General features: G+C 59.2%; 3 protein-coding genes across 19 annotated transcripts in view; 2 read left to right on the forward strand and 1 right to left on the reverse strand.

Moving 5' to 3' along the window:
• PIEZO1 (piezo type mechanosensitive ion channel component 1 (Er blood group)) overlaps positions 1 to 2,822 on the forward strand; it is a 62,488-nt gene extending 59,666 nt beyond the window's left edge. For all 11 annotated transcript variants that reach the window (XM_064273658.1, XM_064273655.1, XM_064273659.1 and 8 more), the window contains 7 exons: positions 820 to 1,008; positions 1,172 to 1,264; positions 1,340 to 1,512; positions 1,593 to 1,715; positions 1,825 to 1,904; positions 1,983 to 2,169; positions 2,244 to 2,822. In XM_064273658.1, coding sequence (XP_064129728.1) covers positions 820 to 1,008; positions 1,172 to 1,264; positions 1,340 to 1,512; positions 1,593 to 1,715; positions 1,825 to 1,904; positions 1,983 to 2,169; positions 2,244 to 2,493 — 1,095 coding nt within the window. In that variant the 3' untranslated portion in view covers positions 2,494 to 2,822. The remainder of the gene's footprint in view (positions 1 to 819; positions 1,009 to 1,171; positions 1,265 to 1,339; positions 1,513 to 1,592; positions 1,716 to 1,824; positions 1,905 to 1,982; positions 2,170 to 2,243) is intronic.
• On the reverse strand, positions 2,811 to 9,193 carry CTU2 (cytosolic thiouridylase subunit 2). Of its 6 annotated transcripts, none has more exons than XM_003418056.4 (15): positions 9,072 to 9,193; positions 8,329 to 8,415; positions 7,252 to 7,330; positions 6,970 to 7,029; positions 6,229 to 6,289; positions 5,593 to 5,702; positions 5,176 to 5,471; positions 4,806 to 4,941; positions 4,516 to 4,647; positions 4,151 to 4,242; positions 3,949 to 4,052; positions 3,597 to 3,738; positions 3,411 to 3,477; positions 3,179 to 3,237; positions 2,812 to 3,076 (listed from the first exon to the last, which is right to left on the reverse strand). In XM_003418056.4, the coding sequence occupies exons 1-15, from the start codon at positions 9,140 to 9,142 to the stop codon at positions 3,001 to 3,003; spliced, it is 1,572 nt and encodes a 523-aa protein (XP_003418104.1). In that variant the 5' UTR covers positions 9,143 to 9,193; the 3' UTR covers positions 2,812 to 3,000. The 6 variants fall into 6 exon arrangements, with proteins under 6 accessions (XP_010596102.1, XP_023413836.1, XP_003418104.1 ...); XM_023558071.2 differs by having other exon boundaries at positions 5,176 to 5,474; XM_010597800.3 differs by having other exon boundaries at positions 2,811 to 3,076; positions 3,597 to 4,052.
• Positions 9,194 to 9,336: 143 nt separating this feature from the next.
• On the forward strand, positions 9,337 to 16,601 carry RNF166 (ring finger protein 166). Of its 2 annotated transcripts, XM_064273666.1 has the most exons (7): positions 9,337 to 9,514; positions 11,696 to 11,852; positions 12,657 to 12,770; positions 13,242 to 13,354; positions 13,946 to 14,060; positions 14,325 to 14,432; positions 15,544 to 16,601. In XM_064273666.1, the coding sequence occupies exons 1-7, from the start codon at positions 9,360 to 9,362 to the stop codon at positions 15,607 to 15,609; spliced, it is 828 nt and encodes a 275-aa protein (XP_064129736.1). In that variant the 5' UTR covers positions 9,337 to 9,359; the 3' UTR covers positions 15,610 to 16,601. The 2 variants fall into 2 exon arrangements, with proteins under 2 accessions (XP_064129736.1, XP_003418105.1); XM_003418057.4 differs by lacking the exon at positions 12,657 to 12,770 and having other exon boundaries at positions 9,345 to 9,514.
• The last annotated feature ends 1,434 nt before the right edge of the window (positions 16,602 to 18,035 follow it).

Consider the following 18,035-nt stretch of genomic DNA (forward strand, 5'->3'; position numbering starts at 1 on the left):
ATGTAGTCTCTGCTTTATGTGGCCCTTTCTGCCTTGGGCTCATAATTACCTTGTGTCTTTGGTGTTCTTCATTCTCCTTTGCTCCAGGTAGGTTGAGACCAATTGATGCATCTTAGATGGCCACTTGCTACCATTTAAGACCCCAGACGTGAAGGACAAAGTTTAATGATGACGATGTCCAGTTCATCTATCTAGTCTCTGATTGCCTGTGTTTTGGGTGTCGTATCTGAGAAATCTTTACCTAACCTAAGGTCAGGGAGATTTATCCCTATATTTTCTTGTAAGTTTTATGGTTTTAGCTCTTTTAGATCTTTATTCCATGTTGACTTGTCACATACAGTGTGAGGTAGGGGTCCATCTCCATTCTTTTACATGTGGAGATCCAGTTGTCCCAGCACCATTTGTTGAAGAGACTGTCCTTTCCCCCGCTGAAGTCTTGGCACCCTTGTCAAATAATCAATCGACCATATATGTGAGGGTTTATTTCTGGACTCTCAGTTCTACTCCATTGGCTTGTATGCCTGTCATTACACGAGTACCATACTGTTGTGAATACTGTAAGCTTTATAATAAGTTTTGATGTCAGGCTGAGGCTTGACACTGTGGGACCACTGGGTGAGCCAGAGACCATGGCCATATGAGGGGAGGAGGAGGGCATGGAGAATGAGGCTCTGGGAATGGCAGGGAGAGAGGGAGTCAGAGGACGCCCCTTCCCCAGGGCACAGGGCCTGGTGTGGCAGGAGAGAAGGGGGCCAAGCAGAGTGTTCAGCCAGGTGACCGTGTCTCCATCTGCCTCCCATCTCTCCCAAATCTCCACAGAAATACCCACAGCCCAAGGGGCAGAAGAAGAAGAAGATTGTCAAATATGGCATGGGCGGCCTTATCATCCTCTTCCTCATTGCCATCATTTGGTTCCCACTGCTCTTTATGTCGCTGGTGCGCTCAGTGGTCGGTGTGGTCAACCAGCCCATTGATGTCACTGTCACCCTTAAGCTGGGCGGCTATGAGGTGAGTAGAGTGGTCCCAGCCAGGGCAGTGCACTCAGCATAGACAGTGGGAGAAACTGGGGTGGCTGCCTGGCCCAGGGGGGATCCTCCACTGACCCTGCGTGGGTCCCCTTCGCTGGGGCTGGGGTGGCCCGGCTGCATCACTGCTCTCCCTCTGTGCCCAGCCCCTTTTCACCATGAGTGCCCAGCAGCCGTCTATCGTGCCCTTCACAGCCCAGACCTATGAGGCGCTGTCCAAGCAGTTTGACCATTACCCGGTGAGTGCCTGCCCAGGGCTGTGGTGGGTAGAACGAGCCAGGCAGCCTGCTGAAGTGTGTCCACCCTGCCCCCAGCTTGCCATGCAGTTCATCAGCCAGTACAGCCCTGAGGACATCGTCACGGCCCAGATCGAGGGCAGCTCAGGAGCACTGTGGCGTATCAGTCCCCCAAGCCGGACCCAGATGAAGCGGGAGCTGTACAATGGCACATCAGACATCACCCTGCGCCTCACCTGGAACTTCCAGAGGTGGGTGGGGTGGGGCGAGGCCTGTGGATCTGGGTGGGATGGGGTCTGCCTGTGGCGCTCACTCTCTCCCGGGCCCACAGGGACTTGGCCAAAGGTGGCACTGTGGAGTATACCAATGAGAAGCACACCCTGAACCTGGCTCCAAACAATACAGCACGGTGGCAGCTGGCTAGCCTGCTTGAGGGCACATTCAACCAGTCCGTGTGAGTGGGGGTTACCCTCTGGGAGGGCCATGGTGATGGGAGGGCCATGGTGATGGGAGGGCCATGGTGATGGGAGGGCCAGGCCTGAGCTGCCAGCTTCCTCCCGCAGGGTCATCTCCAACCTTTTCCCCAAGTACATTCGTGCCCCCAATGGACCTGAAGCCAACCCCGTGAAACAGCTGCAGCCCAGTGAGTACTGGGTCTCCCTGGGGGGCGGAGTGCAGGCGGGGTGCACACAAGGCCTGACCCACCGTCCACTCTGTGCAGATGAGGAAGATGACTACCTGGATGTGCGCATCCAGCTGCGCAGGGAGGTGGGCACCGGGGCCGCTGGCTTCCTTGAGTGGTGGGTGGTGGAGCTGCAGGACTGCCAGGCTGACTGCAACTTGCTGCCCATGGTTATCTTCAGCGACAAGGTCAGCCCACCCAGCCTTGGCTTCCTGGCAGGCTACGGGTAAGTATGGGGGTGGGCAGGAGGGGCGGGCAGGGTGGGATGGAGCAGCCTGAGACTCACTCCCTCCCCCACAGGATCATGGGCCTCTACGTGTCCATCGTGCTGGTCATCGGCAAGTTCGTGCGTGGCTTCTTCAGTGAGATCTCCCACTCCATCATGTTCGAAGAGCTGCCTTGCGTGGACCGCATCCTCAAACTCTGCCAGGACATCTTCCTGGTGCGTGAGACTCGTGAGCTCGAGCTGGAGGAGGAGCTGTACGCCAAGCTCATCTTCCTCTACCGCTCGCCAGAGACCATGATCAAGTGGACCCGCGAGAAGGAGTAGGGTGCCACACAGCGCACCGGAGAATGAAGGAGCCGCCAGGCCACACAGCGTGGACAGGTGGGCAGGTGGCACTCCTGGCCCACAGGAGAGCAGATGCCCCAGCCCAAGGCCACCAGCTGTGACACCTCCTCCCCGGCCCACCCGAGCCCTGATGCTGCTGCCAAAGAAGGGAACGCCGTGTTCGCATCCCAGCCATGGGCTGCATCCTGACCGGAGCCATGGGATCCCCCCAGGACTGGCCACACTGGGCCAGGGGTCCCGGCCTCCCTTCCCCACGCGTACTGTAGAGTTTTCTAATTAAAAACTTCTTTATTTATACAAATGAACAATTATATGCTGGGACAGCCTTGGTTCTGAGCTCCTGCCCAGTGTGGACAGCCCCCATCCTGCGGCGCTCGCCCTACAGAGCGCTGTGCTCAGGCACTTGCGGAGGGCTCTGGTTAAGTGGCATGGCTGGGCAGCTTTGTCCCAGGAGCAGTGGCAGTCCAGGGGATGCAGTCCAGGGGCTCAGCTCTGGCCTGTCTCCACCTCGTCCTCACTATCCTCTATCAGAAACTCCCGGATCTCTTGTGTGGCCTGGGCCCTGCGGGAACACTGCAATCGGACACCTGCCCAGCTCAGGGCGGGGCCAGGCCCAGAAGGATACTCCGCCCAGGGCCGTCTCAGCAGAGAGGGTGCTGGGTACCTGCGGCTGCGGAGCTGAGCCTCAGTCAGGATGTAGGGTGGGAGGGGGTCCACAGAGGGCTGCAACAAAAGGGCCACATGGCCAGGTCTGAGAGCCACAGAGCTCAGACTCTAGAGCCAAGTTGGGGCCAGGGCTGCCAGGAGCCCCCCACTGCCTTTCTCAACCCAAAGAACCCGACCTCTGGGCTGAGGGTGGGAAGGGTCCACATGTCACAAGCGGGAGGTCCACTCACCAAATCCTTCATGTTCACGCGGCAGCTGTAGCACAGCTCTTCTATGACACGGGCTCGTAGTTCCTCCCTGAGGAAGCAGGGTGGGCCTGTACCCCTGCTCCTGGCCCCCAGTAGAGCAGGCACAGTGAGGGGTGCCCCCGTCCCGTGCAGCTGCAGGGGCTGGCCATGGAGTGGGCAGGGACTTACCTCTCGCTGGGCCTGACTCCCCTGCAGCAACCCTGGTCCCCGCAGAGCCCTGGTGAGCAGCAGGGCACTGTGGGCTCCTTGGCCTGGGCCTGCCTCAGTGAGAGGGCTGTGGCAGTCTGGGCCCCAAAAGCTGTGGCACTATCTGCAAGCAGAGACTGGACTGGGACATGGAAGGGAGAGGGCAGGAAGGGCCTGGGGACCACGGGGCTGCTGGACCAAGACCCAAGCCCATCTGCCTTCCAACCCCAGGTACACGGTCCCCCAGAGACCAGGATGTGACCCAGGTCCATACTGCCCCCAGACCAGAGCATGACCAGAGCCCATGTCCCCACCCCCAGACCAGGGTGCAGACCAGCACTGTCAATGTCCAGTGTGCACAGGCAGAGGAGGCAGCAGGGGCGGGAGGGGCTGGCAGCCTGGCCAGCTCGGGGTGCCTTGACCAGCTTCTCGCTTGTCCTGTGGCCATGCAAGTACAGAGTACTAGTGACCATCAGTGGGAGACAGCCCAGGCAGGTGCTCCCCCTGCCCCACAAACACATACTCCCACCCTGCACCTGTACACAGTGCTGACGGTAGAGGGAAACTGGGCCTGTAGCCGGAGAACAAAGGCCTCCATCAGCCGGTGGATGCTGGCCTTCTCTGGGGCCTGAAGGAAAGTCAGGTGGGAGGGCTGTAGGGCCGCCTCCAGTGTGGAGGGCAGACCCCAGTGCAGAGGGCAGCACCCAGGTCACATGGGTTGCCCAAGAGGGGGTGCTGCCTGCAGTACTGGGTGTCAGCCTTGTCGTGGCTGAAGGAAGCAGCCAGCTGACCTACTTCTCAAGTATCCAGACAAAGATCACACTGCAACCCCACCCTACCTCTCTGAGAGTCTGTGCCCCTCCCCCACCAGTCCAGGCCAGGACCCAGTGTGCTCACCCACCTTGGTGTGGATGGCTGGCGTGAACACAGTGGGGATGGCAAACAGGCGGTTGTAGAAGGCGACCTCCTTTAGGGTGTGCTCCCGCATGGGTCGCACCACCACTACATCCCCGTGCCGCTCATCTGCGAAGCCCTAGAGGAGTGGGAGGTTCCTACTGTGCTCGGCCAGCCCCCAGCCAGACCCCCTCCCTACCCCCTCCCTTGTCAGTTGGGGGGCCAGGACCAGGCTCACACCAAGTGGAGGAAGCAAGGGAAAGGGAAGACCCTGGGAGCCTGCCTGATCCTACGCACCGTGTCCCACGCAAGGAAGGCCCCTCGGCCCAGTGCCAGGTTGGTCAGGAGCTTGATGGCTAGACGGGTGCAGCTGTCTCCCATCATCACTTTGGAGTAGCCATGTGTTCGGGCCACATGCAGGATCAGATGGGTCCTGTGGGCCAGAGCATCTGGGGGCCTGAGTGGAGGCGGGGCGGCACCCCTGGGGCAGAAGGGACCTCAGGGGCCTGGGCAGGGTGAGACCCCACAGCAGAGGGGGTCTGGGCAGGGTGAGACCCCAGGGTGGAGGTCTGGGTGGGGCAGGACCCCAGGGAAGAGGGGTTTGGGGGCCTAGATCGGCAGGGTGAGACCCCAGGGTGGAGAAGTCTGGGCAGAGGGCCAGGCTCACCGAAGGGTCTGCAGGAGCTCCTCCTTGGTGGTCAGTGTCTGCACTGAGTTGAACAGTCTGCACAGAGCCTCAGTCTCACCAGCCAGAGGTGGCCTTGCTGGGCTCTGGGAGTTGTGGGGGCTGGGCCAGCTTGGCTGCTCCCCGCCCAGGGCTGGGCTAGGGCTGTCCCTGGCCCCCTCGGTCCCCAGACCTTGTTGCTGCCGGATGAAGCCATCCACGGCCTCTTTGTAGGCCCCATCACCCGAGGCTGGCTCCTGGGAGAAGTGCCGCAGCACAGACTGGGGCAGGCCGAACACCTTCTGGGCCAGAGGGGCACATCAGGTGGGCAAGTGGGGAGGTCAGTGGTCAAGGGGAAACTGAGGCCACACACATGCCCAGGACCACCCCCTCCTGTCTCCAGTGTGGACACATGCCCACCTCTTCCAAGGCGACATCATGCCACGGTAGGCTGGTGGAGTGCAGGATCGACCGCACCTCAGCCAGGGTCTCTGCTCTGTCCTCCAGGCTCCGGCCACAGGCTGCTCCCTCTGCAAGCCAGGCAGAGAGGAGTCACAGCCACACACGAGCCCAGGGAGGGGTGTCCATCTCGTCCTAGGACCAGAACATTTGGGCCCCGGGGCCCACTCAGAGCCCCCAAGGGGACCCCAGAGAGGGTTCACTATGTGGCCAGCTCCACGCTGCAGCACTCCACAGGATGCAAGTTTTCTGAAAACTGTGGATGTGAGGCAGTTTCCCGCTGAAGAACATTTTCAGAGTTGGCAGTGGGTTTTTATCATGGCTTGGGGAGAGGTGCATCACTGGCTAGTCCTCTGCACAGCTCCCCTCCATTGGGGCCGCCCCTGCGAGGAAGGTGGGCCAGATGTCCCTGCCTCAACCCATGTCCAACAATGATCGCGTCTTAGGTAACAGTGGTGTTGCCTGTCCCTGTCAGCACTGGCCCCGCCCCCACCCCGGCCCTGTGCAGGGCCATTGCCTGCAGTACTTGACCTGTCCACCAGAAGGAGGGTCCACTGTTGGGAGTGGCTAGACCTGGAAAGCTTGAGCCACACCTACCATCAACATAAACAACCCCAGGCACAAAACGCAGCTGCTTGGCCGACTCTCGACTCAGGCCCTGCAGGGAGAATTGACAAAGAGGCTTGGCTGGGCCAGAATCAATGGCTAAATGTCCCAAACCTGCAGCACTGAGTTGCAGGACATGCCCCCTACCGGATGCAGAGTTCCACCTGGACCTCAGACTGTCTTGAGAGAAGCAGTTTAGTCAGATCAAGGTGATGCTGCTGGGGTCCAGGCCCTCGCTGCACCCTCATCTCAGATTGCTGCCCACGCCCCCTCCCCCGCCACCTTCGCCTCACCCAGCATAGCCCTTCCTCCTGCTGGAGCCCCATAAAACCCAGCTCTCATGGTAGACCCCAGCCAGGGTTAGCCCCTGGGTCACCCAAAGGCACCCATGCACATCTACCTGTCTCATCTGACACACTGGTCCCCTGGACCTGGGGCCCCCAGAGCACACAGTGGCCTAAGGGACACCTTCAGTCATATTCTGCCCAGGTCACATGCCTATACTATATACAGTGGGAGTCGGTAGATGGGGCTGCACTAGGCACAGTGACATCCTGGAAATGGCTTCTGGCTGCACACCTCCTTAAACACACCCCAAACCCCCTGGACAGCCCCTCCGGCACTGACCAAGGATGCCACAGTGCCAGCCAAGAAGGGAGGCCCCTCCACCCCAGAGCTCAACCCCGCAGCAGCCCTTGCCTGGGAGGGAAGAAAGGGTGGGTGCGGACATACCTCCAGGACTTGCCGAAGCATGGAGCTGGACGACGGCCCCCCTGACCATGCAAGAAGGACCTGGGGAGAGAAGGAACCTTCAGAGGCACACACATGTCCAACAGGAATGTGTCCACCTCCGAAGTCTCCAGGAAAGTGGCATCTCCTCCTTGAGGCCACAGGAATATGTGGCTGAGATGGGCTGGCCACTTGCAGAGCTAGGGCTCTTCAGGGCTGGTGCTGCCTCTGGGACCCAGCGCCCACACCCAGACATAGGAGGTGGACCCCAGGCCCCACACTCACCTTCTCACCTGGAAAAATGAGCCGGTTCTTCCCGAGCACAGCTCTGAACTTGTGGACATAGTATGCCTTGAAGCAGTCCCTGTAACACAGACCCCACCAGCTGTGGCCAAAATGCCAGGCATGCCTTGGCCCACAGCCAGTCCCTCCACACCACCCTCCCACCCCCACCCAGCATCAGGACCAGGAAGTCTGTTCATGCCAGGTCAGCAGGGTGGACACTTGAGGCTACGTTTGGCTACTCCTTTCTTAACAAGTTCTATCTTTAAGAAGCAGGGTGAGAACATTTGCTGAAGACCAGAAACCTGAATCTGCAGCAAAGGCAGCAACAGAGACCAGCAAGGGGGCAGGAGTTCTCACCAACTGTAGAAGAGCCTCACCCTCCAGAGCACTGAGGCCCTGGACTGCACCAGGCACAAACATTCACTGTACAAAAAAAGTCTGCACAGCCACTAAGCATTAAAGGGCCAAAATGGGAGGGGGAGACCTGGCCCTGTCCTTGGGAACCACAGGTCAAGAAGAAACAAACATTGAAACAGTTAAATGCAAGTAAGATGTGACAGGGCCACATCATAGTTAAAACAGAGGGCCTTCACACCCAGGTTTCTGGGAATAGGTCTCTGATTCTTCACTGTAGACCCCCTAGACTTGGGGAAGCCTAGAGCCCTCCTCCCACTCCACCTTCTCCACAGCTAAAACAGGCATCAGTGAAGTAAGTGACAGTCACCCAGAGGACCTGCCCTTCAACGTGGCCCAGATGCTCCCAAATGTCCACCCCTTCTACACGCTAACCCAATCCAGACATCCCGTCCCCGCTTTCAACTCTCCCCCAAGCTCCGTCTGATACCCTCCTATCACCCAATCCAGGGCTAGATAATGGGAGAATGTTACCCAAGCAGGAAACAAATATTTCCCACCTCTACTATGACACCAGGATGAGCAGAAACGGCATTAAAAGCGGAACTAAAGTAACCAAAGGCTTTTAAGAAGAAGAAACAAAGTCTAAAAACCGTAGTCAATCCTGACTGCCCTTGTAAGACTGTGTTTTCCAGGGCCTCCTCCCCACCTCCAGGTGCTCACCTGCAGAAGGCATCTCCTGCCCGGATCACCAAGACGGGCACACCTTTCTTGCACTTCACACACCACTTCACATACTTCTGCTCACGGCTTTGAAGATGGGGTGTAGGGGGAGGAGAACAGAACGCAGATTAAGCTGGTGGGCTTCCAGGAGACAGGATCCAGTTTCTCACCCCCAGCTAGGTAAGAGGAAGGCACCATGTGTGGGAGTGGTCACGAGGGGAACTGTACAGACAAACATGGCTATTCCAGCCACCAACTTAAAAAAAAGACCAAAGGAGCTGTTTGGCCTGAAAAAGTAGTTGTGGGACACATAAAGGCCACCTCTCAGTCTCTCAGGGATGGTATGGACAGGAGAGACAGAACTTGTTCTGTGTGGCCCTGGAGGGAAGGAATAGAAACTGTGGGTAGAAGTGACAGAAAGGCCGCCTTTTTCCCCCGGAGTAAGACAGCTTTGTGACCGGCAGACCTGTTCCCAGTGGCTCCAAGAGTTAGGGGCGGGAACAAGTGAAGAGATCCTTAACAGCCATTCCCAGCGCTGCAGAGCGAGTTCCGGTCTCGACCCGGCACTGGGCCCGAGAACCATTTGGGTCCCTCCCGCTTCCCGAGCCCGCGGGACCCCAGCAGTGACGCCAAAGGCCAGGCCGGGGTGGGCTCCTCAGGGCAGGGCTCGCCGCCAGCGGGAGCGCCAGTACGCGGCGTGCAAGGGAGAGGCGGCCCAGCGCGTCCGGCTGCCCAGCTCTTACCCAGGCCGCGGCGGCGGCGGCGGCGTGTCCTCGGGGACCGGCTCCCCGTAATCCTCGCCCACCTGGCACATGCCTACAATGCAGGCGGCGGCTGTAGCTGTACTGCGGGCGCGCTGTGATGACGTCACACCAGCGCCGTCGCTGCCGTGACGGACCGCCGGGCCGGTGTTGGCAGGAGCGCCCCGATGACGTAAGCGCGGCGCCGCCGCCGCCGTGACGCGCAGGTCGGACCCGGCCGGGCCAGTACTGGACGGGGGACTGGCGGCGGCAGCGGGCCCGGCCCCCGGGATGGCGATGTTCCGCAGCCTAGTGGCCTCGGCCCAGCAGCGGCAGCCGCCGGCCGGGCCCGCAGGTGGCGACAGCGGCCTGGAGGCTCAGTACAGCTGCCCCATCTGTCTGGAGGTCTACCACCGGCCGGTGGCCATCGGCAGCTGCGGCCACACGTGAGTGTGCCCGACCTCGGGGAGGTGTCGGTTGGCGCCCGGCCCGGGGCACCGAGGCCTGGCAGAGCCCGTCGCACGGAGCTCTCGTGGGGAGCTGGGCGCGCGGGGGACTCGGAGCGCTTCGGGGGCTCGGGGCTTCCCTCCGCAGCGCCACTCCTGCCCTTGGGCATTTTCATCTTAAGCCCGGCCTCCTGCTCGCCAGCCCCAGGCGCTCGACTCGGCAGCCGCCTGGGCACACGGGGACGAGCTGCAGCCCAGCCGGGACTTGGGGGTGGGGGCGCGGAGGGGACCGCCCGGGTACCAGAAGGCTGTACCGCACCAATGCGCCAGTCGCCTTTCACTCGGTCCACCCCGTGGAGACTGGGGCGGCTGTTATAAATAAATGACTTGTGGCTTTTGCTGTTAACTCGTTTTCAGGACCACCGCCTGCTTCTGTTGACTACCAGAGAGTGAAGTTCCCTAAAGTTAGGAGAGGGATTTGTTTGGAGTCTGGTGCTGTTTTGTTTCAAAGGAGTACTTGGGTCACACTGAGCAGCCAGCAGGCACCTTACCGCGGTTTCCAGCTGAGCCAGGGGTGTTTCAGGAACAGAACTTGAGGACGTGACTTTGCTCCCAGCCAGGAGCTGTGCTCCACTCAGAGCCAAGATAAGATTCCCTATTCCAGGGCCTCTCCCAGTGGCTGAATCATAGAGCTCTTGAGAGAAAGAGGAGCCTTGGTGGTGCAATGGTTAAAAGATTGGCTGCTAACCAAAACGATAGTAGTTGGAATCCACCACCTGCTCCTTGGAAACCCTATGGGGCAGTTCTACTCTGTCCTGTAGGGTTGCTATGAGTTGGAATGGACTCCACTGCAAGGGGTTGAGAGAAGCAGCAGAGTGGGGAGGAGAGAGAGCAGGAAGGCTTGGGCAGTAGGTGGCCTGCTGAGGGCTTTTCCAAGGGGGTGGGGTTGGCCAGGTACGCCCAGGCTGATAGGAGGCCCTAGAAGATTGCAAACAAAGGCAGCTGACTTCTGAGGCTGCACATACAAAGAGGGAGCAGGAGCTGCTGCTGGCAGTGGGTGTGTGCCTGCGAGTCACTGTCAGGATCAAGAGCCAGCTTGCACGTCCCTTCCCTTGGTGTCAGGCTGCACCGGCACCTGCCCACACCTTGAGAACACGGGTGTCGACTAATCTCATGAGGAGGCTGCTTCCCATCTTTCAAGCTGTGATGAGGTAGCAGGGGTCGCCTTGGAGCAGAACTTGTTTCTCATGGACTTGTACTAGTGGGTATTTGAAGGAGTGTTCTCCGTCCACTAGTCCACTGTTGAGAGCTCTGTCAGGCTAGTCCTGGTCCTAGTTTTGGAAAGCCTTTGCTCTGTAGGCTTCAGGTGGTGTGACTGAGTTAAAGAAGCCCCTTTGATACCAACACCTTCACCCTGATCTCGGCCTTGAGTATACAATGTCTTGGCGTGCACAAATCGGTCTTGCCTCTTCCTCTTCCTCTTCCTCAAATGAGTCTTCCCTTAAGATGTGGTTTTCGTAGCACAGGATGCAGAACCACATGCTAAGCCTCTGTTCCTGTTTACTGCCCTTGGTGCTTTTCCAGGCAGAAGTTGACAGTGCTCTTCCTAGTCTTGTTGCTGGCCCCACTGGAGCCTGTTCTGTAGCTAGCCTGGACGAGACTCTTCTCCCACCCCTTCCTGCTGGCTGTGTTTCCCTGGCTGTTATCTCAGCCTCCTATTTTCTCTAAACTATGTCCTTTGTTGCTGATGGACGTACACAGACAGGCACAGAAGGTTTAAAGACTCACACATTTACTTCAGAATGTGTTCTCGTGATCTGGCTGTTTCCCCTCAGTGAACTGCCCAACTCTAAGTGATTTCTTTCCACCAAGTCATTGTCATAGTGTCAGTAGCCCTGTCTGGGGGCAAACGCCCCTGGCTCCACTGGCAGACAGAAGGTGCTCGGGTTGGGGGAGGGGTCCCGAGTCTGAGCTTGTAGGCAGGAGGCTGCACTCTGCGAAGGTGCTCCAGGAACTCCCTGGGCCCCGGGGCCTGTCACCCATGGGCAGACACCTAGGCGGTGATCCAGAAGGGAGCCCTCTGATGGACTCTCCCCAAGATGTCAGCCTGGAGACGTCAGGCTGCTAACAAGCCAGTGTGTGCGGAGGGGCGGCCAGGGCTGAGCGCCCATCCTCCCTCAGGTTCTGTGGGGAATGCCTCCAGCCGTGCCTCCAGGTGCCATCCCCTCTCTGCCCACTCTGCCGCCTGCCCTTTGACCCCAAGAAGGTGGACAAGGCCGCCCACGTGGAGAAGCAGCTCTCATCCTACAAGGCGCCCTGCCGCGGCTGCAACAAGAAGGTACCCATCCCTGCCCCCGCGCCTGGGCCTTCCTGGGGGCTGAGTCGGTCTGTGCCCCAGAAGAGGATGGGGTGCAGGGCTGCTTTCCTTCCTGTTGAGCAATGTCTGTGCTTCTGCATGGGCTCCCTGCACAGCACACACTTCCTGCCGTGGTCACGGGAGGAGAGGAGGGCCTGTTGGGTGCAGCCCTGCCTGCGTCTGCCTGGTTCCTGGAGGGTCCTCGCATGTCATGTTCCGGTCCCAACAGTCATCCCCCCATGTGGCATATGAGTGTGGAGCCTGCCCTGTGCCCCACCATGGCCACAGTCACCCCAGCTGGTCCTTCTGTTTCAGCGACCGTGAGCAGAGCAAGCAGCTGTGTATTCACTTTGTGGTTCCACATATGGCTTTGTCACCTCTCTAGTTAGTGCCCCACCAGCTGATCACATGTGACACTCCCCCGTCCTTTGTCCTGAAGGCCCTGCAGGTGGCGGGGAGGCAAGCAGACGGTGTCTGGTGCAGCCTCAGCCCACCAGATGCTCCTGGGGGGACAGAAGCAGTGGAGCCTCCGGGGTCACTCACAGAGCCACCCCACCCGGCAGCAGTATTTCCCGTCTGCAGTCTGGGTCTTCCCTGGCAAATGCTGTCTTCATGCTGACACCAGGCTGGGCAGGCGCCGCAGCATCCGCTACTGGGAGAGCTGGTGATGGCGGTGCCTAGAGCCCCTTCTTGAGCAGTTGCTGTCTGGGCCGGGAGGAGGGCTTCACCAGCCGCTGTCTGTGCTCACACGGTGTCACTCTCCTGCCCCTTTACTCCCCCACTCAGGTTGTGAAAGACCTTTCCATCCTAGCCTCTTGGTGTATGTTGGACATGGAGCTGTGTGGCGTCTACTCCCTTGGGAGGCCTGGCTGTGGCCGCCTCCTCCTTCCACTCCTTAATGTAAATGACACGGAGGTGTACCTTGGTGCCACCTCCAGGCCAGTTTCTGCCCTTGAGTAGATGCTCCATGGGGCTTGGGCTACAGCTGTGCTGTGTTTTCACACTTCTGCTCTGCCATCAGAAGACTCCCAACTGTCTGAGGGGAGGTTGTCCCCGGTCCCATCAGGAAAGGTGCCCCTCACTGGAACGCCCCTCAAAAGTCCTCCCACGTGAGGTCCCTGGCGGCAGTGGGGCAGTTGTGGCCCAGAGAGGCCGGGCAGTGACAGCCACTCAGTGCAGAACAAAGCCCCCATCCCCCTTGTCCCATCCTGTCCTGCACCTCCACTGATGGGTGCTGCATGGGGCCCAGTGAGTAGAAAGCAGAGGGGAATGGGCTCTATCCTGTGGGCTGCTCCTCCTCTGGGCACCACCCCCTACCCTGGCTGACCAAGCCCGGGGCTAGCAGCCTTCCCACCCCCTCCTGTGCCCTAGGTAGCCCTGGCAAAGATGCGAGTGCACGTCTCGTCCTGTGTGAAGGTCCAGGAGCAGATGGCCAACTGCCCCAAGTTTGTCCCTGTGGTGCCCACATCCCAGCCCATCCCCAGGTAGGCGGCCGCCCGCTCTGGAGCAAAAATCAGGGCCCTGGCTGGCCTGGTTTCCACTTTATCTGTGGGAGCACATGTCTGAGTTCCCGAGCTGACCAGACACCAGGATGCCCACTCTGTCACTGTGGGATGCTGCCCTGGGGAGTGAGGCTCCTCCCCCAGGGATAGGACAAGGGGGCCTAGGCAGGCTGCGCCTCAGTGCCCCTTAGGTGGAAAGGGTCCCTGAGCAGGTACAAGCCAGTGCCTGACACAGGTTGGTGGTGACAGCTGCACGCAGTGGTGTTGTTGGGGTGAGGACAGGAGCCTGGGCTTCCCAGCAGGAGCGGCCTGGCTCCAGAGCCCCAGTGCAGAGTGAGGGGGGCGGCTTCCAGCCTTCAGGCTCTGGGCTCTGTGTCTGCTGCAGTGACAAATGCAGCCACTAGGCGGCACCCATGTGCCCGGAGCCTAGGAAGGTAGGTAGGTTGTTTTCCAGGCTCTGGTGTTTGGAGTGAGGGGGCACCTGGAGGACACAGCTCCTGCAGGGGGCCACTCAGCTCTACCAGACCCCAGGGCCAGCAGCCACGGCTCACTCCCCTCCCACCCTGCCCCCAGCAACATTCCCAACAGGTCCACCTTCACCTGCCCGTACTGCGGTGCCCGCAACCTAGACCAGCAGGAGCTGGTGAAGCACTGTGTGGAGAACCACCGCAGCGACCCCAACCGCGTGGTGAGCCCCTCTGCTACCCCATCAGTCACCTAGTGGGTCACAAAGTTCCTCCCTTCTCCATTTGAGGTCACTGCTGGGCAGAGCCTCCCTCCCTGCCCGAAGGCCCCACACATGCTGTGGGCACTTGGAACGTGGACGTCAGGGGCGGGGGGTGGGTGCTGCTGTAAGGCCAGGCTGTGCTTGCCAGACACTGCACCGCAAGGCCCACCTGCCCACTCCCCTACCCCCTTCCTGTGCCCCTTCATGCCGAGGTCCTCTGTCCAGGTCTGCCCCATCTGCTCGGCGATGCCCTGGGGAGACCCCAGCTATAAGAGCGCCAACTTCCTGCAGCATCTCCTCCACCGACACAAGTTCTCCTACGACACCTTCGTGGTGGGTATCGCCTTGTCCCTGGCAGAGCGAGCAGCTGACAGACTCAGCCCTGACTCCTCCTCCCCGGCCCTGCACTCCCACCCTTCCTCTCATACCTCCTCTCCCTTGTGCCCCCTCCCTCCCCCTTGTGCCCCCATAGCTCCTCCCCACTTGCACCCTGTTCCCCCTCAGAGTCCTCTCTCGTGCTCTGAACCAGCCTTAGGGCCCCAAGCATCCCAAGAAAGTTGGAAACACACAGCATTCATGGAATGGCCCGCGGGTTGGGCTTTGAGGGGTGCTAAGTCCAAGTGGGAAATCCTGGTGGCGTAGTGATTAAGTGCTACAGCTGCTAACCAAGAGGTCGGCAGTTCAAATCCGCCAGGTGCTCCTTGGAAACCCTATGGGGCAGTTCTAATGTGTTCTATAGGGTTGCTATGAGTCGGAATCGACTCGACGGCAGCGGGGGTTTGAAGTCCAGGTGGGAAGCCCTGGTGGCACAGTGGTTAAGAGCTCAGCTGTTAACCAAAAGGTTGGCAATTCGAATCCACCAGCCACTCTTTGGAAATGCTGTGGGCCAGTTCTACTCTGTGCTGTAGGGTCACTATGGGTCAGAATCGACTCCACAGGCAAGGGTTTTATTTTTAAAGTCCAAGTGGCCACCAGAGGGAGCCTGGGCGGCTGGGACCAGCACAGGTGTCTGTGGTACTTGGACCCCAGGCAGCTTCCCCAGTGAGCAGCGGTCCCCATATCCCATTTAGCCCTGCCAGGGGGCCTTGTCACAACCACATTTGCTTCGCAATTCCTTCCCCTTGGAAAGACAGAACAGTGGAGTGCCCATGGGCTTTTCTGGGAGAGGTGGCCATAGGGCCCCCCCGAGGAGGCACCCCTGCTCCACACAGGGGAGGGGACAGGGCCTTTGAGGGTGAAGAGAGTTAGAGGGACCATGTCACCTTCGTCCCACTCTCCTGCCTTCGAAGAGCTGGGGTAGGACTAGCCCCAGCCCTAAGCACACCCCTCAAGCCTCACGGCTATGCCCCACCCCCACGTTAATCCTAAGGCAGGAGACTGGATATGGTAGAGCTGGTCTGACTGGGGGTGACTGAACAGAGGGGTGACACCTCCTGTCTTCCAGGACTACAGCATCGATGAGGAAGCTGCCTTCCAGGCTGCCCTGGCCCTGTCTCTCTCGGAGAACTGAAGGCCCAGCTCCCTCCCCACCCTGAGGTCAGCCACTCACCCTGCGCCTGAGGTCCAGCTCCTTCCCCAGCTCCTGAGTGGGCGTGCTGCTGTGAGCCAGGTGGAGACTCCATAAGGCATGAGGAGGCCGGCTGGCCGAGCTGCAGAGGCAGGAGAGCAGCCACCCCTCACCTCCCTGCAGCATAGCTTAGGTCTGAGAGGCTTTGCAACCGAGCGGGTGCCCTCGAGGTGTGGCCAGGCAGGGCAGCCTGTGACCCTGGAGCAGGTAGCATTGTTCGAAGCCGTGAGGACTCTGTGCACCCAAGGCCCTGCTGCTAAGTGGAGAGGGGGTCAGGGCAGAGCTGCTGAAGACCCCTGCTGCACCCTGCCGTCCTGGCCCACCCCGCCTTCACCTGCTCATTTGGTACTGGCTTTTGTGATACCTAGGAATTCTGGCGTTTTTCTATATTATCCAGCGTGAGAGTCTTTTCACATTTTATAGAGCAAAGAAAACGCAGTTACTCTTCATATTGCAATATCCGTGTTTGACTAGGAATAATAGTATTTTTATGAAACATTTACAAGATTATATTTTTTAAAAAAAACAATGAAAAATAACCATTGTGTGGGATTGGAGGAGGGGGAGATCGAGCAGGAGCAAAAGCCAGCGGGGCCGGGGGCTCCACTCTTGCATGTGTGATGTGGTGGTGGCAGCTCCACGGGTCAGGTTCTGTCAATTTCTCTCTCAATAATGACCAGGAAGAAACCCCAGGCCCCAGCCCACTTGCTGGTGGCTGCTGGGTCTGCAGACAGGGCAGGGTCTCCCAGAGAAACAGGATGGCCTGGCCCGGGGTCCTGGCTTGGCAGAGGTGGGAAGGTGCCCCATGGCTCCCTGTCCCTGCCCTGCCCCAGGCCAGAGGGGCAGAGTGCAGGAGGCTGGGGCCAGAAAACATGTTTTATGGCATAAGTTATTGCTGTCTCTTAAAAAAAACTTAAATAAAATGTTTCAGAGAATCTATAGCCAAACTTGATCAGTGGTTTCATTCTACCAATATTAAAACCAAGGGCTCATTTGGGGTCACCAGACTGAGAAGTGTAAGAGGGCCATCCCTTCTGCCCTCAGATGTCCCCTGACAGTACACCCTCCTTGTTGCTTCCCTCTGTGGCTGGCACCTGCCCACCAGGAGGCCATGGGGTGGCTCTTCCCTAGCAAGTCCACACAGGGCCCCTCTTGGCGCTAGAGGTGTCTCCACTGGCGGTGCTTACTGCTTGGCCACAACCCTGGCTTGGTCTGCCCTCCAGGGCCTAGCCAGGGGGCCTTCGCCTGACAGGGCTAACTTGTTGGCTGGTGATGCAAAGGAGGGGCCCCGGAGTGTGCCCGGAGTACTCACCAGAGCCCATTTGGGCAGGTCTGCACTCAACTGGCATCATCCCCACCTGCCACCTGCAGGGCCCTGTGTTCCACTGTCACCCCCTCTGCAGGTGCAGGGCACCTTTGAGGTGTTCACCTCCACTCAGAGTCACTGAGAAGTGAGCAGCAGCCAAAGGGTCCCCTGAGACCACAACCAGACCAGCTCCCAAGAAGCTGGCCAGAGAGCTTACCGTGGGCTCTTGGGCCAATGCTCAGAGCTCTCGGCGCTCGCCAGCAGTGGCAGGGTGGATACAACAGGAGACTGCAGGGAGCCCACTGCAGAGGCCAGATCTGACCCCGCCCCATGTTGGGCGGGGCACAGGCCAGGTCACAGGCCTAAGTCCAGTATATTCAGTTGAGGCCCACAGGCCCTCTGGACATGGGGACACCGTCTGCCCTGTGCCACTCCAGCTGACATGGGGGCACCCAAGTGCAAGTTATGGGTCCCACAGCATCCCACATCCCCCCTCCCCCACCTCTGAGTACCCCAAGAGCCAGGGGCCTTGCTTCTCTGAGATCAGCAGCTTCTTGAAGGAGTGTTAGCACTCCCCAAGCAAAGTGAGCATTAAGAGGTTAAGGAGGTGATCCTGCAGGCCAAGGCTGGTGGCCACGGTGGGAAGGTGGTAGGAAGGACAATGAGGCTGGCCCAGGTGTTTGTTATCTTCCAGGGCTTCAAACCGATTCTGATTTGATCCCCTTCCAATAATTTGCATTTCCACCCCAGATACACTGAATCAGAATCTACAGTTTATCAAGATCCCCAGCTGATTCTTATATGTAATAAATTTTGAACCCCACTGGTCTAGTGGTTCCCAGAATTGGTCCCTAACCAGCAGCATTGGCATCGCCTGGGAACTTGTTAGAAATGCAAATTCTCAGTAGGGGTTTGAACCTGAACAAATGGGTTTGAAGCTCTGGAGAGGACAGGGAGAAAACCCTGGGAGGCCAGGGAATGGGGTGAACGGCAGGAGGCAGGCACTTGCTCTCTGAAATCCACATGCATGGCCGTAGGGTTGACAATGAGGGGTCAGCAATGG

This window comes from Loxodonta africana, chromosome 21 (assembly GCF_030014295.1).
Source record: "Loxodonta africana isolate mLoxAfr1 chromosome 21, mLoxAfr1.hap2, whole genome shotgun sequence".
NCBI classification, from domain to species: domain Eukaryota; kingdom Metazoa; phylum Chordata; class Mammalia; order Proboscidea; family Elephantidae; genus Loxodonta; species Loxodonta africana.

Excerpts from the sequence above, each read along its gene's own strand:
- CTU2 (XM_023558068.2), bottom strand. The coding sequence starts at position 9,142 with ATGTGCCAGGTGGGCGAGGATTACGGGGAGCCGGTCCCCGAGGACACG. Across the intron at positions 7,331-8,328 it reads GCAGGAGATGCCTTCTGCAG|GGACTGCTTCAAGGCATACT; the intron begins GTGAGCACCTGG and ends TCTGTGTTACAG. Across the intron at positions 5,475-5,592 it reads ATGATGTCGCCTTGGAAGAG|AAGGTGTTCGGCCTGCCCCA; the intron begins GTGGGCATGTGT and ends CCTCTGGCCCAG.
- RNF166 (XM_064273666.1), top strand. The coding sequence starts at position 9,360 with ATGGCGATGTTCCGCAGCCTAGTGGCCTCGGCCCAGCAGCGGCAGCCG. Across the intron at positions 11,853-12,656 it reads GCCGCGGCTGCAACAAGAAG|GTTGTGAAAGACCTTTCCAT; the intron begins GTACCCATCCCT and ends TCCCCCACTCAG. Across the intron at positions 13,355-13,945 it reads ACATCCCAGCCCATCCCCAG|CAACATTCCCAACAGGTCCA; the intron begins GTAGGCGGCCGC and ends CCCTGCCCCCAG.